At 38.3% G+C, this 18,712-nt stretch overlaps 1 protein-coding gene across 1 annotated transcript in view; it reads right to left on the bottom strand.

Annotated features, from left to right (window-relative positions):
• ASIC5 (acid sensing ion channel subunit family member 5) overlaps nucleotides 1–18,712 on the bottom strand; it is a 39,223-nt gene that overhangs the window by 15,127 nt on the left and 5,384 nt on the right. Inside the window, exons 3-7 of the mRNA XM_055550694.1 lie at nucleotides 10,372–10,609; nucleotides 9,623–9,748; nucleotides 6,680–6,829; nucleotides 4,828–4,975; nucleotides 2,109–2,165 (exon numbers count right to left, since the gene is read on the bottom strand). Coding sequence (XP_055406669.1) covers nucleotides 2,109–2,165; nucleotides 4,828–4,975; nucleotides 6,680–6,829; nucleotides 9,623–9,748; nucleotides 10,372–10,609 — 719 coding nt within the window. The remainder of the gene's footprint in view (nucleotides 1–2,108; nucleotides 2,166–4,827; nucleotides 4,976–6,679; nucleotides 6,830–9,622; nucleotides 9,749–10,371; nucleotides 10,610–18,712) is intronic.

Below are 18,712 nucleotides of genomic sequence, written 5' to 3'. Positions count from 1 at the left end.
AAAATTAGGATAGGATATTTGGAGAAAAAGATTATTTCACAGAGGGGAGGACAGAGCTTTTAAAAATTTTATCATTTCACTTTCACTGTGCAAGAATACTGGGGTGGGTTGCCATTTCCTTCTGAAGGGGATCTTTCTGACCCAGGGAATGAACCCACATCTCCTGCTTGAAGGCGGATTCTTTACAGTCAGAGCCTTTAGGGAAACCCCTATGTTTAAAACAGTGGTTAACAAGTTCAATCACTGCTTCGTTAAGAAGTGGTATTTATATTCTGTTTACATTTTAGTACAAATACAACAAAGAAGACAATCATAGGGGTTAACCTTGAATTCATGGTGTCACTGGATTCATATCTTTGTTAGAAGTAAGAATTTCTTACCAGAAAGTCTCTGGGCTTATTTTCACAAGAAATTAGACATTTGGGTAAAAGATGGAAAGTTTTGTGACCTTACGTCACCTTGAGAGGAACTTTTTTTTTTTCTTTTCTTTTCTTTTATTTTATTTTTAAACTTTACATAATTGTATTAGTTTTGCCAAATATCAAAATGAATCCTTAGAAACATCATTTTGAAAGTGAGTGACACAGGTTTAAACGAAATGTACTCTTGGGCTTGTCTCAATAAAGATGGTGTGCATCGTGCTGTGGGGTGCTGAGGTCCTCAGGTCTGGGGATGCAGTGACTTTCTCATTCAGTTCCCTGTCCTCTGACTTCTCCTCAGCAACCACACCACCCATGTGAGTGTGTGTTGGGAAGGGAGTGGTGTTTGCCCACAGGCACTTTTGGACCAGTGCCTGGGCCTATCTCACTGTTCTTTGCTTTCAGCAAATGTTCCAGTTCTTGTTTTCCTTGTGGTTTTGTTAGTGAAACTCTTTCCTGTGAATCCTTTGTTTACCAAGACCTTGAATAAGGACCAACTTTGGGCTTGTTTTCTAGATTGTCCTATTGATACTCCTCTGAGCATGACTTTTGTAGGCATCCCCTGGTTCTGAAAGATGACTGGCAATAACTTCCATGTTTTCCCTGCACACACACACATGCACACACATGTACATGCACAGACACATACATGCACACGCACACACACATGCACTCTTCTGATCCCATTTTCCCACAAAACTCCCCCAAGAAGTAACTGCATGCATGATGTTTCCCCAAACTTCACATTCATCCCTTTTCAGGGATAGGAAATGACAAGAAATTTGACAATGTAACCTTAACTCCTCACTTAGTAATGTGACTTCTGCATATTCAGCTTGTAAAGCTGTTTAAAAATATCAGATCATTTGTACTCATGCCCATTCCATGAAATATTTTACAGCCATTAAAAGGAGTCTCTGAAATCTTGTCCTGCTGTCCTAGAGATATTTCTGCAACAGGTTAGATAAGCAAGTTTCATAGAAGGGTATATAATATGATTCCATTTTAATAAAAAAACCAATGACTTAAAATCATAAACAGAAAACTATATTTGTGGAGAAAATTATGGTAGAATGTGCTGGAGCGTTAACATCGGTTGAGAGTTAAGGTAAGAGATATATAAGTGAAAAATGCTGTTTAAGAGGAAGCTATTTCCAGTATGTGTGTCATGTACGTTGTGATTCCATTTATGTAAAAACTATCCATACACACTTCTGTATAAGCTACATATAGTGAAATGAATGAGGAAAAGAATGGTCACCTAAATTGTGACAGTAATTTTCAGTGATGCTACTGCTTTGATTTTCAAGTGATTCTTTCCTATTCTGTAATGTTTGAACTAATCACAACAAGTGTGATTTATGTATGTAATAAGAAAACCCAACAAAGCTACTTTCATTATAAAAATGTTTACAGTTTAAAAAAATTAGAAGTAAAAACCACAGCTCTCTTACTGTCACTTTGATAGTGCATATCTTTGATTCAGATGTATTTTGAAATAAGAAAGGCTTTTCATTGTGTTTTACTGTGTAAGCTATTGTTATTAAATTTAAGAACATTGAAAACCTACCTCTTATAGTCTCTGTTGTTTAATTTCTGAACTATCTATAGTATGATTTAAAGTCTTGTTTGATTCTGAGCAACTTTCATATAAATCTTGAAAATAAAGAAATAAATTAAGCCACTTACCGAGTATAGGAGACACACAGTTGTAAAACTTTTGTAGGTCACACTCTATCCCATTTCCTTAAAAATAAAAAGGGTAAATATAGAGACTTTACATTTTATGAAATGAGTGAAATAATGACAAAAACACTCTCCATCTATCATTTTGCAAAAGCTAGTATGAAAATACAATACCCAATGAAAATGCACACTGGGAGGAAGAAAATAATGTTTTTGTTTCCTCCATGTTTCTTTCCATTTGTCTATATCACTTAAAATCTTAAGACCCTGATGCTAGAAAAGATTGAAGGCAGGAGGAGAAGGGTATAACAGAGGATGAGATGGTTGGATGGCATCACTGACTTTATGGACATGAGTTTGAGCAAGTTCCAGGAGTTGGTGAAGGGCAGGGAAGCCTGGTGTGCTGCAGTCCATGGGGTTACAAAGACCTGATGTGACTGAGAGACTGAACTGAACTGAAAGTAGGAATAATAATTTTCAACTGTTCATATCTTTGGAATTTAAACTCCTTTTACATTTATCATCTCATTTTTTTCCCTACAGTAATTGTAAGATGTGCAAATCACCGTTTTATAAATGAAGAAACCAAGTTTCAGAAAGTGGCTTGCCTAAGCAGTTAGGGGGCTTAGACTTATCTCTTCACCTTCTGTCCAGCTCCCTATATCCATTGATTTAAATATACATAAACCCACACACCTGGTGGGGCTGCCTATCTAGTGGTAGGATGGGGCAGGGAAGTAGCACTCTCTGTGGAGCACCTGCAGTGAACCTTGGGACAGAATCAATCTCAATCAGATCTGGGTTTCATCCCAGGCTGATTCTAAAACTTCAGTCTTTGCACCTTAATGCAGCACTTGTCTATTGCTATAACCCATGAATCTTTGGGGTGAGCTCAGTGTTTATTCAATGGTCCTTAAAACAAACAACAGAGAACATCACTTACAGTCTGTGGAGAAGTTCAGCTGACAAGGGCGAAGTGTGCTTTGTGAAGAAGTAAAAATAAAAAAGAAAAGTCTACCTTGAACACTGAGTCTATAAGAAGTCTCTCTTACCACACTGTGGCTTACTTCTTGAATGATATTTCTCTCATTACCAAGAGGTAATGCTTAGGCAAGCCACTTTCTGAAACTTGGTTTCTTCATTTGTAAAATGGTGATTTGCACATCTTACAATCACCGTAGAAAAAAATGAGATGATAAATGTAAAAGTGAGTTTAAACTCCCAGGTGGCTCAGTGGTAAAGAGTCTGCCTGCAATGCAGGAGATGCAGGTTCAATCCCTGGGTGGGGAAGATCCCCTGGAGGAAGGCACAGCAACCCACTCCAGTATTCTTGCCTGGAGAATCTCATGGACAGAGGACCCTGGCAGGCTACAGTCCACAGGGTCGCAAAGAGTCAGACACGACTGAAGCGACGGGACATACACACATCAAGAACGATGAAATTTTGGAAATGACCCACATCTGAAAGGCTGATTTTTAGAACTGCCTCTACAATTTGCTAGTGGGAGTTCTTCAGCTAGTTCATTCAATGTGTATAAATCTCATTCCTCATCTGTAAGCAGACTTAAAGGGATAACTAAGGATCAAATCAAATAAGCTATATTTCTGCAAGCACCTCAAAGTTTGTGCATATGTCATGCTTTGTGTTTTACATTTCATTTTGCCTAGTGTCTGATTCTTATTAGTTATTTCATTTTTGTTTTGTTTTGTCAGAAATGATAAATTTTAAAACTGTAACATTATTTTTCATATATCAATTTAGACCCTTTCCTGTAACTTTGGAATTTTCTGTAATTAGGAATGAGACTCAGAGCCAGAATTAGCAGTTTTATAGAATGCCAGTTTTGGAGGAGCCACAAGACAAAAAATAAAAATTCTGGAAAGAAGGAAGTGGTGATTCTCAAAATTTCTGAGAAGCTATTTGCTGAGTTGCAACCCCTGTTATAGGGACAGCATTAGCATGTTCATGTGTGACTGTGTGTGTGGTGTGTGTGAGTGTTTGTGTGTGTGTGCGTGTGTGTGGTGTGTGATGGGCCATCTCAAGGGGAACTGGTAAGCTTGTAGGACCAGACTGGTTCACCCCTTAAATCACTCTACACTTCTTCATAAATACACTGGAGAATAGGGTGAAGGAAATCTAAATAGAAATATCTGGCTATTACATGGAGTGAGTTCTGTGTCAAGCAGTTTTGAGACCACCTGCATACTCACTCCCCCTGTTATAACTTGTCAGGCCATGCAGGTTGGATACTTCCTGCTGCTCCTTACTTTCCAGGAGCTGCAGAACTTAAGTGCAAGGCCAGCTCCATCCACCCTGCTCCAATGCCCTGTCCAGGGCTCGGCTCAGACATCCGTGGCTCTGAAAGCATTCAGACTGGATGCAAAAGGAGACTACAGAGTCTTTCTAACAACAACAAAAAGGTCTTAAAAAGGAAATATTCAGCATTGGTAAGAAGATCTACTGTTTCTTTCAAACTGAGAAAAGTCTTGATGAGCAGCTTAAGAGCACCCAATTGAAAATGTTGAAATCGGATTTGGGGACCGGCTCAGACAATACAAGGCTCTTTTCTTTTCCAGATATCCCTGCTAGGAGGTTTATTTGTCAGATGGATGGTTTTCCAGCATAGAATTACTTAAGAATGTGAAACAGCTTTCTGATACATTTATTTCCATGTTTCAGATTAAGTAAAGAGTTACAGAACAGGACACAGCCTCTATTTACCAGGAAGAAGGAAAGGCAGACATCCGCACTGCTTCTTGATGTGCCAAGCTTTGCATTCCTGCAAACAGCCGGAGGTGCTATAGGTCCTGAAGTTCTGCAGTTTCATGTGGGGATTGCATTCTCCCCAAGGGTATTCCTGATGGACTGTCTTAAGACAAAATAAAGACCTGGGTCAGGAGATCTGTCTGACTCAATACATCCCTTTCCTTTTCTCTCAAGCCTTTGATATTCTTTAGTTGACTACATTTGTCCACTATGCCTACTCTATTAACCTGAAAACCCCTGAAGTTAAGTCTACTGTTTGCCCTTTAGTGTCCGCCCTAAATGCTCTGTGTTGTTCAGTTGTTCAGTCGCGTCTGACTCTTTGAGACCCCATGAAGTGCAGCATGACAAGCTTCCCTGTCCTTCACCATCTCCTGGAGTCTGCTCAAACTCATGTCAATTGAGTCAGTGATGCCTGTACCTGTAGGTACATCAATAAAATCAGACAAAGTGCTTTAAAACTGAACTCCTACAAGGAAAAAAAATAATTTATTGATATATTTTAGCATATTCATCAACCCACTCACAAAACGGCAACCAAAATTATACACACAAAAAGATCCTTTAAAAGAGAATCAAAACATGCGACTAGACTTATGGTTGCTAAGGTTGGGAGAAAATGGGCTGAGAGTTTGGGATTAGCAGATGCAAACTAGTATATATATAGGATGGATACACAACAAGGTCCCACTGTATAACACAAAGAACTATATTCAATATCCCATGATATATCATAATGGAAAAGAATGTAAAAATAATGTATATATATATAAATATATATGTATAACTGAATCACTTTACTGTACAGAAGAAATTAGCACAACATTGTAAATCAACTAAACTTCAATTAAGAAAAGATCCTTTGGTGGTGGTTTAGTCCCACCAAAGATCCTTTACTGAGTACCTAATATGTGCCAGGCAATATGGTAATGTTTTCTTTATATTATTTCACTTAAACCTCAAAGTAACTGTGATTTGGCCACCTGATGCGAAGAGCCGACTCATTGGAAAAGACCCTGCTGCTGGAAAAGATTGAGGGCAGAAGGAGAAGATGGTTGGATGGTGTCAGAGGCTGAGATGGCTGAATGGCGTCACCAACTCAATGGACATGAGTTTGAGCAAGCTCTGGGAGATGGTGAAGGACAGCCTGGAATGCTGTAGTCCGTGGGGTCACAAAGAGTCAGACACGACTGAGAGACTGAACAACAACAGAGTAACTGTGAAAGGAAACACTAGACCTTGGCCCTCAATATGCAGAGAGGAGATGGAAATACAGGAAGTTAATCCAGAAAATTAAGAGCAAGGGGCTGCCAAGTGGAAACCTGTCAGACACTGGGATTCTAAGACCTGCTCTGCCCACTGACTTTTTCCTTCCTACAAAGTCCTGTTGAGAAAAAGTACAGTTCAGCCACATGGACTTCCTTTTTAATGTCCATTTTCAACTCAAATAAAATTCAAAGTTGACTTGGGTTTGCTGGGCTTCCCAGCCCTCACTTAAACTGTATCTGTGAATTTGCTGTTTTTGAGCCTCCCAGTAATGGAAAAGTATCTGAACTGAAACTGTTGAATTTCTGGCGATGTTTGAAATGCAGGAAGAGAAAAGAGTTTCTAATGAAATGTGTTATTATGTATTTATGGGATCATTACCCCACTGACGGACACAGCCTCTATTTATCAGGAAGAAGGAAAGGCAGACACCGGCACTGCTTCTTGATGTGCCAAGCTTTGCATTCCTCTGATTAGCTGGGGGTCAGAGTTCCCTCAGACTCCAAATTTTGTGATTATATGTACGTCTTTATTTGATATTTACCTTCACCTGGCGGATGGTCACCCGTGTATGCATTCCCACTGGTGAGGACAAGCCCAAACCATCAAACTGCGGCACCTTCATGGGTGAATGGATAACAAAGGTGATCCCAGCATCGACAAAGCCAAGGGTTGGGTCATCAGTAAATTCCTCCTGAAACAAACAAGTATTTCTTCCCAGATTACAAATTGATGTCAATTATGCACAACATGAGTTTGTGCAGAATTTTGTGCCGAGTTCAAGACTGATTTTTATCATCTTGTGATAGCATTTGAATAACTTAAAAATCAAATACTTCATGTCAATATGAGATCTCTTTTTATATAAAAGCTGTGAAAATTAAACACCTAAAGACTGACTTTTCACAAAGTACACATCAAGGCCTTGGCCATTTTCTCCAGGTCACCTCTTGCCTGTCTCAATTTGAATAGAAATACGGAATATATCGTATCCTGACTGTCAGCCACCTGGTTCCCCTCACCCTCTCCTCACCTGCCTCTTAAGTTTCTTTCTTCTTGGCTGTTCTCTTTACTTATTTGTCTCAGAAAATCCTTTGGCCCTCTGCTTCTCTTTGCAATTAAAATATTTGGCCTGATTTAAAATTCAAATTTATTTTCTCCTAAAAGTGAAGACTTATACTACTTCTTTAGCACTAGTGCTTTTCTTCTGTAAATCTTATGTCAGATAAAGAATTTTTTACAAGAAAACAATATATATATATATATATATATATATGTAATTGTTCATTACATAAAAGCATACATTTCAGGAACTCAAGCTTTGCTTTATTGGTTAGGTTTCTTGGTTGGCTTTCATATATTATCATAAAACCAAATTCCTGATTTATTGTTTCTCTTTTTTTTCCTAAGAAGCCAGTAGTTCTTCATGATTAGGATCAGAAAGGGCTTTTGGAGGCATGCTGTTAAAAGACACTTACTCCTTGGAAGGAAAGTTATGACCAACCTAGATAGCATATTCAAAAGCAGAGACATTACTTAGCCAACAAAGGTTCGTCTAGTCAAGGCTATGGTTTTTCCTGTGGTCATGTATGGATGTGAGAGTTGGACTGTGAAGAAAGCTGAGCGCCGAAGAATTGATACTTTTGAACTGTGGTGTTGGAGAAGATTCTTGAGAGTCCCTTGGACTGCAAGGAGATCCAACCAGTCCATTCTAAAGGAGATCAGCCCTGGGATTTCTTTGGAAGGAATGATGCTGAAGCTCAAACTCCAGTACTTTGGCCACCTCATGCAAAGATTTGACTCATTGGAAAAGACCCTGACGCTGGGAGGGATTGGGGGCAGGAGGAGAAGGGGACGACAGGGGATGATATGGCTGGATGGCATCACTGACTCAATGGACGTGGGTCTGGGTGAACTCTGGGAGTTGGTGATGGACAGGGAGGCCTGCGTGCTGCAATTCATGGGGTCGCAGAGAGTCGGACACGACTGAGCGACTGAACTGTGTTTATTCCTGTGACTCTGAGGCAGGAAGAGCACACTCCCAAGGAGGGGTCAGAGTGAGCCTGTTTCACCAACCCACAGCAGCGAGCGCAGCTGAAAGGAACCCACCAGTGCAGACATGAGCACCAGATGCGGTTTGACTTCCAAAAGGCAGGACCCAAAGCAGCTGATTTGTCAGAGGGTCAAAAGAAATTTAAGATCAAACTTCTGGTGACTTTATTAGTTATAATTTCAAGCTATAAGGAGAAGGGGTGGCCTTGATGAGGGACTAGGATGATTTTTCTTGTGAACAGGTTAACTGCACATGTAACAACAATAAACTTGCGTTTGATACTCAGGACCCTATTTCTCCTAGCCCCACGGTAACTCTCTAAGCAACACTTAACTGCTAGTCTGGAGAAATATCTCAGCTCTATTTACTTATTGAACTTTGCACTGAATTTGCAGATTTTAATTGCACCCTAAAAACACTGGGGGAAATTTTAGCTTGTAGAAGTTATTATATAATATTTGAAGCGAACATATGGCTTATATTTAAATAACTTGAAAATATCAATGAACTAGATATACAATCCTGGCTGTGTGTATCACAATGTGCAGTGCTGTGGACTCTTGAATGGAATACAGGGGAAACTACGAAGCATGGCTTAGCAGAAATTCCTGGAAAGTAATCAATTGCCTTGTTCATTTGGACTGGGGAGTAGTTTGGTGAAATTCAGGGATGCTACTTTTATTTCTCATCTCTACCATTAATTGTGTGATTCTGAATACTTCATTCAATAGCATTTCAAATCTTCATTTACCAAATCATAACAATGGAATACCTCTAAGTGTGTAACACTACGAATGATTGTGCAAGATAGAGGGTGAGGATCAGCTTTGGGTGAGAGTTGCATCAGGTAGTCTTGAAGGAACACCTCTGAATTTCTAAGGAGCCTGGACAGCTGCCACCTAGGTCTAAACACTTAGAATCTACTTACACCAATTACAAATTTATAAAACTGGCTTAGGCAAAGCCCACTGATACAATATTTTTGCAAAGCAATATTTTTCATCACTTTTTCAGACTATAGATTTCTATGGTTTGTCAAATATCTCTGTATGGCTTCTTTCTAAAACATATTGCCTATTTTCATGAAAATCTAAACATCATCTGAACATTAAAAATTCATAGGTCTTCTTAAATTACTATACACATTGAGATTTAGAAATCTTTAGTTTCCTTGTTTTGTGACATGAACATTTCCAGTGTCATAAAAATGACAGTAAGTAATACAGCTAAAAATGTCCAGGTTATTCCTCTAAACTGTACCTTTTCAATCTCCAAGTCTGTATTTTCATCATGGGAGTCTTGACTAAATTAATTAAACAAACAAACAAACAAACAAAAGACATGTGGGAACGATTCAACAGGGCACAGCGTCCTGAAACTCCTGTGCATTCTTGTTTGCCTTAAACCTTGGTGAAGTTTAAAGAAATTCAATACCTGATTTACATTGAAGAGCAAGTGTAAGCCTCTTCCAGAAACACTCACTTTTTCCTTTGCTTGGATATTTTCACCATGATTAAAGGTAAAACAGTTTCCATATTCAGTGAAGACATGTGCAAAATCCTCCAATATGAAAATAAACCAAAGAAAACACAATCAGGTGAGTATTTTGGTCCTTTCAAAGTTTAAATGCCTATAACTTTCTTTTCTTAATCATACTGCTGAGTGAGAAGGCAAAAACAGCAGGAAGAATAGAAATCTGGGGATTTTAGTCTGCATTCCAAAAACAGTTTTCATTTTTTTGTAAAATGCACCTGTCAATTTGTATCTGATTATCTAGTTGAGACATTTTCATATGCAGCTGACCCTTGAACAACAGGGATTTGAACTTCATAGACACATTGTTTTAAAATAAATACCCACCACAGTACAGCTCAACCTATGGTTGGTAGAATCCTCAGGTGGGACTTGGACCCACAGATAGGGGTTTCCCTTTAAGGACAATCCTGCAAGAAATATCACCAAATATTTCTGTCCTCTATCTTTTCCTATATAACTGTATGAAAAAGGAGGCATGTCCCATGTGTATTCACACCTCCTGATACCATAAGGCTGAGCTAAGGACATGTGATCTTGGAGCAAATTTAAACTGATTCCGCATGGGAGTAAACTTTACCTCAATGCAAAATAATACGAAGAAGTAGCTTGTTATATTGAAGAAATTTGAAGAAATATTGCAACATTACCTCTGGGCCGCATGGCTTTCCAAAAAATTCACATTCTAACAATGTGCTGCTGTTGAGATAAAAACCATTTTCCTTGACAAACTCTGTAATGCTGAAGTTTCGCTCACTTGCAAGGAAATCAATAGCCTCTTTAGAGCCAGTAGAATTGGTACTGATTTCCTGAAGATGAAGGACTTTGGATACAATATTCCATAAGAAAAAAATAATGCCAAATGTGGCTGCAGCTTCTGCTTGGAACCTATTTGTGGGAATAAAGGCACTATTTAGAATAATAAACACTTGTTGTTATCTCAAAGATGGTATCTGAACTCTATCATCTTCTCCTCCTATCTCCTATATTTTCCCTCATTTGTAATACATTCAGGCAAAATTGGATTACTAAGAGGTCTTTGTCACCTGCTGCAATCTACTTTGAATTTCTGCATATAGTTTTATTTACCTAGAATACCTTCCAGACCTTGCTCTGGATACATCCAAATGGATCTTCACCCAACACTGAGAGAGATATTAGGAACTGTTAACACTATAGGAATCAGATTTCCAGGGTTCACATCCAAGCCCCGCTGTGCTCTATGCTGAATCTGTGTGGCTGCCTCAACTGCATTGCTAAACCTCTCCCTCTTGTCTGCATCTGGTTACAACCTGCAGTTCATTGCAGAGTGGAGTTGTGGTTGTTCTGTACATTGTGTATGTGGATCTGCAACCCCAGCTTGTCTGCACTGGGCAGTTCCCCCAGCCCTGTCCAGTCTCCTCAGACAGCTTCTGCTCCTGGGTCAAGCACGGGTGCAATCTGAAAAAGATGCCAACTCCTCCTGCAGGTCACCTTCACCACCAGGATCAGAGATGAAACACGCATTCCCAGCTCATGTTTGTTTCCTTCATTTCAAATTTATCTCCCTTTCTAGTCACGGATCCTGTTGACTTTAGATCCAACACCAGAAACAGAGGCAACAGACCTGCAAAGACTGCTTACCCAGCCCCTATGTTTCAGTGGGCTGAATCCCTATAATAAACCCCTGGGTTTCTGCCATTCACAGTGGTTCTGCTTCTTGGATGGAGCCCTGATTGTCACAGCCATCTAAGGCTATGGCAGTGCCCTTTTCCATCTCACTGTCACACAGCTTCCTCACTCATGAAACTGGTATTTGTTAATACAACAATGATGAAGGTTAATATATTGATATATTTTAATAACACGTCAAACAATCATTTAGATGATTAAACTACTTTTCCTAGCATATTTAGAAGAGTGTAAGGTAAATATTTATTAAATAAAAGCCTCATTATTGGCAAAGCAACTTGCTGGCAATCAAAGCAGAAGTAATGTGTTTGCCCTAATAAGTGCCTTGTAATTCTTTTATTTTGCTGGACAATTTCTGCTTTGCATTCTGTATGGTTCTTTATTTTCATACCTTAACTTCTTTCAAAATGTGATTTTCATATTTTGGATATTATATTATATTATTACACAATCTGAAATGGAACAAACTTCCTCTCCTCAATTCGGATGCCAGACAGCATGGAATAAAATACATACCCAGTTGGTAAAGAATCTGCCTGCAATGTGGGAGACCTGGGTTTGATCCCTGGGTTGGGAAGATCCCCTGGAGAAGGGAACTACTACCCACTCCAGTATTCTGGCCTGGAGAATTCCATGAACTGTATAATCCATAGGGTCACAAAGAGCGACTTTCATGTCATTCTTGGTGAGCATACAGGACCACGCGGTGCATGGTTTGTGTGTGACTTTGCTTCTATGTCACAAAATCTATATTTTATTTTCACTTTCCCTTTGTATTATCTGTAATGTAATTTTTCATTCTCAGGACAGTCACATTAAACCCTTTCTCAGTCAAGGTGGGACATACACAAAACCAAAAACAGGAAAAAAAAAAAAAGACAACCAAACCAACAGCATATCCTTTTAGAGATGCAAAACAGCTTCTTTGGACCAGTTTTTAATAGAATACCTTATGTAACTAGCTCTAAGCCTTGCAAGACCTCTCTTAAAACCGCTGACCTAGGTCCCAGAACCCTATAAATATTCTCTTTGACCTCCTTTTTCTTAAGAGACACTATTAAGCCTCCACCCTTGTGGTATTTTATCTAACTAGAATATATTTAACAACCTTGATTTTCTTGGGCAAAAGTGTTTTTAGTGATCTTTTGGGGAGTTAAAAACCTACACTAGTAACAGATTTTGTGAAGAAGAAGTGTTTGCTCTAAACGGAGGGATGAACCTTTGGCTGGCTTCAGGTTTCTAACTCTGACTGACAGGGGACCAAGGGTCTGCTCCAAAGCCCTGAGACCTTGGAATCCTACACCACCTCATACAATGTTCACTGCATTCTTTTCATGATGATTATGCAGAGAAATGAAGAAATTATTACAGGTGTAGGAGGTCTGAGCACAATATAGTAAAAGGTTAAACAGGAGAGCATTTTAGAACATTATTTTAGAACTATTTTTTATACTATTAATAGTTAGATCATAGAGTAATTTAGGTGGATGAATTAAACTTAGTGAATAAAGTCCAACATTATTTGGAACAAAGGAAGTGATAAATCTTGTGAGACATTTTTGTTTAGCGTAAAATCTAAGTGTTTTGCTCCAAGTTTATTTTCAACTTCAATTCAAGCTCCAAAACTCTTTCAAATATAATTTGTCAGAAACCTTGTCTTACTCTTCCATTTCCTATACTGATAAGTCTAGTAAAACAAAACAATAAAAATACATCAATATGTTTAAACAGTTTAATAACTGATAACCAATTACTAAACCCGTCTTTCTTAGGTGTGTTAATACCTCTAAGTACATTTCCCCAAATTATATGACCCAAATGAGTAAGCTTCCTTTCAAGTCCACATTGATGCCTCACTCAGTCCTTTGTTGAGCTCCATCCAAATAGATCCAAGTGTGTGTGTGTTAGAATCAATTTCCAGATCCTCTGCTCTAACTCAGCATTTAAAAAGAAACACCCACAAGGATTCTTCTCCAATTTATGAAAGAGCTCTTACCTGTCAATCATTACAAATCTTAGCATATAATGCACCTGGTGTATAGCAATCTCAAGGCCCGTAACAAAGGCAAACACTGGTGGAAGACTCCTCTAAGAATTAATCAAAGCTCCTTAAACTTTGTCTTGTCCTGTTATGCACATATTTCTGGCTAGGGTGAAGCTTGGCATTAAACATAGGATATTTGAGCCCCTACTGGATCCTCTGAATTGAGAAAAGTTGAAGTAATATGATAAAATTTGTCATTTCATTTTTATTTTCTGAGTTACTAAAAAATAGGGTTTTAAATTTTTTATTGGAGTATAGTTGCTTTATAACATTTTGTTAATTTCTACTGTACACAAAAGCAAATTACCTGTATGTATATATATATATACTCATTCTTTTTTGGATTTCCTGCACATTATTTTAAATGAAACTGGGTTGTTGTGTGCAAATCCCAGATTACTGTAATATTAAAAAATGTGAAGTGTAGTGAAGTGAAGACACTTAGTCGTGTCCGACTCTTTGCGATCCCATGGACTGTAGCCTACCAGGATCCTCCATCCATGGGATTTTCCAGGCAAGAATACTGGAGTGGGTTGCCATTTCCTTCTCCAATTAAAAAATGTACACAGGTTAAAATTTACATGATTTTTATCAATGAAGTAATTAAATATTTAGAAAATCATAAATATTATTCTTAATAGTCAATCCTTATCATATTTTATCTCATAATATTTATTTATCTCATAATATTTATTTTTGATCTCCTAAAACTAAGACATTAAGTTATTTAAAGCTATGGTTAAAATTTTAGCTGCCAATTTAAAATTTGCAACTGAAATACATAGTTTTCAAACTTCCTTTATATGGGACATGAGGGAAAATGTTTGAAGACCACTGGCTGTGAGAACAGGGGAGTTCGCAACCTAAGTTCTTTTCCTGATCCATCAGTCATTTGCTAAAGAGTGTTGGTGAGATGCTGGTGAACTGATATTCAAAGTATCTATTTGTAAAATCAGACTTTGAGAGTTGAAGATGTCTCTAACCACCACAGTACTGATGATGTATTACTCGCTACCTAAGAAAGAGTAATTTTCTTATAATTCATAATTTTCCTCTTCTACAATTTTAGTTTCTACACTATTGAATCTCATTTTTCATCTGGATATTAACTATATCTAACTGCAGGGTACACTATCAGTGTTTTCTTAATGCCACCATCCAACATCAGAGTTTAAATCATTGACTTGAGATTTGGATTATGCAAAATAAACTTTTTTTTTTAGTATTTTATTTTATTTTTTAATTTAAATTTATTTATTTTAATTACTTTACAATATTGTATTGGTTTTGCCATACATCAACATGAATCGGCCACGGGTGTACACGTGTTCCCCATCCTGAACCCCCCCCCACCTCCCTCCCCGTATTAAAACCATGAAAGTACTTAAATTATAGGGTATTAAATATTTTCCTTGAGATCATTCTTTTTTTAATCCATGCATTTCCCGATCAGCACTGCTTGAGTTGCAAATGTAAGTTTAGGTACGCTGTGTGTTTTTCCATTCATCTCAGAGTGTTGTCTAACACCATGTGACTTTTTTCTTTCATGGTTATTTCGTGTGTGCTGTGTAATATCTATATATTAGTTAATATCCCAAATTTCTTCCTATTATTGACTACTTATTTCACTCTGTTGTAGTTGATAAACATACTCTGAATGATTGCAAATCTTCTAAATGTATTGAAGCTTGTTTTATGGTCTTGCTACAACTTGCCCTAGAAAGTGTTGCATGCACACATGAGAAGAGTGTGTAATCTGCTGTTAAATAGAGTGATCTATAGGTATTATGAGCCTAAGTATTACACACTTGCATTTTAAAACAAGCAAGAGAAGAAAGAAGAATAAACACACATTTATAATGTCTTTTAAAATTGCAAAAGTATATTTACAGGTGCTTTTAGTTTTTCATATGGATTTGAAAACTCTCTGAGTTCACTTGCTTTAAGTCTGAACAACTTTTTAGTATTTCTTGTATGATGGGTCTGCTGGAATGAATTCTATCTGAATGTTTTTATTTTATCTTCATTTTAAAGATACATTTTTGTGCAAATTTGGGGAGTTTTGACACATTATATTAAAAAGAAATTTTTCCACTGTATTTTCTCTCCCCTTCTGGTACTCTCATTTTACATATATTTTTATGTTTTTTAGTATCCCCCATTTCTCTGAGGCCCTTTTCATTTTCCTTCATTAGTTTTTCTCTGTGTTTCTCAGCTCACATACTTTGTTAATTTATCTTCAAGTTCACTGATTCTTTCTTCAGCCACTTCAAACCTATTGCTTAGTCCCTTAATGGATGTAGTGAATTTTTCATTTCAGTAATACACTTTTCAAAACCAGAATGTCCCTTTGGTTCTTTGTATAATTTCTGTCCTTACTGATATTGTTTGCTTGATGAGACATTATATCTTCCTTTATGTCTTCAATCACAGTTTCTTCAGTTATTTGTATTTATAATAGCTGATTTGATGTCTGCTAAGTCTGATACCCTATGTCCAAGGTAAGAGAAACCCAGGTAAGATGATAGGTGTTGAGAGAGGGCATCAGAGGGCTGACACATGGAAACCATAATCACAGAAAACTAGCCAATCTGATCACACAGACCACAGCCTTGTCTACTCAATGAAACTAAGCCATGTCGTGTGGGGCCACCCAAGATGCATGGGTCATGGTGGAGAGGTCTGACAGAATGTGGTCCACTGGAGAAGGGAATGGCAAACCACTTCAGTATTCTTGCCTTGGAAACCCCATGAACAGTATGAAAAGGCAAAATGTTAGGATACTGAAAGGGGAACTCCCTGGGTCGGTAGGTGCCCAATATGCTACTGGAGATCAGTGGAGAAATAACTCCAGAAAGAATGAATGGATGGAGCCAAAGCAAAAACAATACCCAGTTGTGGATGCGATTGGTGATAGAAGCAAGGTCCAATGCTGTAAAGAACAATATTGCATAGGAGTCTGGAATGTCAGGTCCATGAATCAAGCTAAATTGGAAGTGGTCAAACAAGAGATGGCAAGAGTGAATGCTGACATTCTAGGAATCAGCGAACTAAAATGGACTGGAATGGGTGAATTAACTCAGATCTACTACTGTGGGCTGGAATCCTTTGGAAGAAATGGAGTAGCCATCATGGTCAACAAGAGTCCAAAATGCAGTACTTGGATGCAATCTCAAAAACAACAGAATGATCTCTGTTTGTTTCCAAGGCAAACCATTCAATACCACAGTAATCCAAGTCTATGCCCCAACCAGTAATGCTGAAGAGGCTGAACGGTTTTATGAAGATCTACAAGACCTTTTAGAACTAACACCCAGAAAAGATGTCCTTTTCATTATAGGGGACTGGAATGCATAACAAGGAAGTTAAGAAACACCTGTGGTAACATGCAAATTTGGCCTTGGAATGTGGAATGAAGCAGGGAAAAGGCTAATAGAGTTTTGCCAAGAGAATGCACTGGTCATAACAAACACTCTCTTCCAACAACACAAGAGAAGACTCTAAACAAGGACATCACCAGATGGTCAACACCGAAATCAGATTGATTATATTCTTTGCAGGCAAAGATGGAGAAGCTTTAGACAGTCAGCAAAAACAAGACCGGGAGCTGACTGTGGCTCAGATCATGAATTCCTTCTTGCCAAATTCAGACTTAAATTGAAGAAAGTGGGGAAAACCACTAGACCATTCAGGTATGACCTAAATCAAATCCCTTATGATTATACAGTGGGAGTGAGAAATAGATATAAGCGACTAGATCTGATATACAGAATGCCTGATGAGCTATGGATGGAGGTTTGTGACATTGTACAGGAGACAGGGATTGAGACCATCCCCATGGAAAAGAAATGCAAAAAAGCAAATGGCTGTCTGAGGAGGCCTTACAAATAACTGTGAAAAGAAGAGAAGCAAAAAGCAAAGGAGAAAAGGAAAGATATAAACATCTGAATGCAGAGTTCCAAAGAATAGCAAGGAGAGATAAGAAAGCCTTCCTCAGCGATCAATGCAAAGAAATAGAGGAAAACAACAGAATGGGAAAGACTAGAGATCTCTTCAAGAATATTAGAGATACCAAGGGAACATTTCATGCAAGATAGGCTCGAAAAAGGACAGAAATGATATGGACCTAACAGAAGCAGAAGATATTAAGAAGATGTGGCAAGAATACACAGAAGAACTGTACAAAAAAGATCTTCACGACCCAGATAATCATGATGGTGTGATCACTCACCTAGAGCCAGACATCCTGGAAAGATAAATGGGCCTTAGAAAGCATCACTACAAACAAAGCTAGTGGAGGTGATGGAATTCCAGTTGAGCTACTTCAAATCCTGAAAGATGATGCTGTGAAAGTGCTGCACTCAACATGCCAGCAAATGTGGAAAACTCAGCAGTGGCCACAGGACTGGAAAAGGTCAGTTTTCATTCCAATCCCAAAGAAAGGCAATGCCAAAGAATGCTCAAACTACCACACAATTGCGCTCATCTCACACTCTAGTAAATTAATGCTCAAAATTCTCCAAAGCAGGCTTCAGCAGTAGGTGAACCGTGAACTTCCAGATGTTCAAGCTAGTTTTAGAAAAGGCAGAGGAACCAGAGATCAAATTGCCAACATCTGCTGGATCATGGAAAAAGCAAGAGAGTTCCAGAAAAACATCTATTTCTGCTTTATTGACTATGCCAAAGCCTTTGACTGTGTGGATCACAATCAACTGTGGAAAATTCTGAAAGAGATGGGAATACCAGACCATCTGACCTGCCTCCTGAGAAACCTATATGCAAGTCAGGAAGCAACAGTTAGAACTGGACATGGAACAACAGACTGGTTTCAAATAAGAAAAGGAGTACATCAAGCCTGTATATTGTCACCATGCTTATTTAACTTATATGCAGAGTACATCATGAAAAACGCTGGGCTGGAAGAAGCACAAGCTCGAATTAAGATTGCCGGGAGAAATATCAATAACCTCAGATATGCAGATGACACCACCCTTATGGCAGAAAGTGAAGAGAAACTAAAAAGCCTCTTGATGAAAGTGAAAGAGAAGAGTGAAAAAGTTGGCTTAAAGCTCAACATTCAGAAAATTAAGATCATGGCATCTGGTCTTCATGGGAAATAGATGGGGAAACAGTGGAAACAGTGTCAGACTATTTTTTTGGGCTCCAAAATCACTGCAGATGGTGATTGCAGCCATGAAATTAAAAGATGCTTGCTCCTTGGAAGGAAAGTTATGACCAACCTAGATAGCATATTCAAAAGCAGAGATATTACTTTG

This window comes from Bubalus kerabau, chromosome 16, assembly GCF_029407905.1.
Source record: "Bubalus kerabau isolate K-KA32 ecotype Philippines breed swamp buffalo chromosome 16, PCC_UOA_SB_1v2, whole genome shotgun sequence".
In the NCBI taxonomy this organism is placed as follows: domain Eukaryota; kingdom Metazoa; phylum Chordata; class Mammalia; order Artiodactyla; family Bovidae; genus Bubalus; species Bubalus kerabau.
Note: the sequence above shows the minus strand (reverse complement) of the source record. Positions and strands in the feature narration are given on the sequence as shown.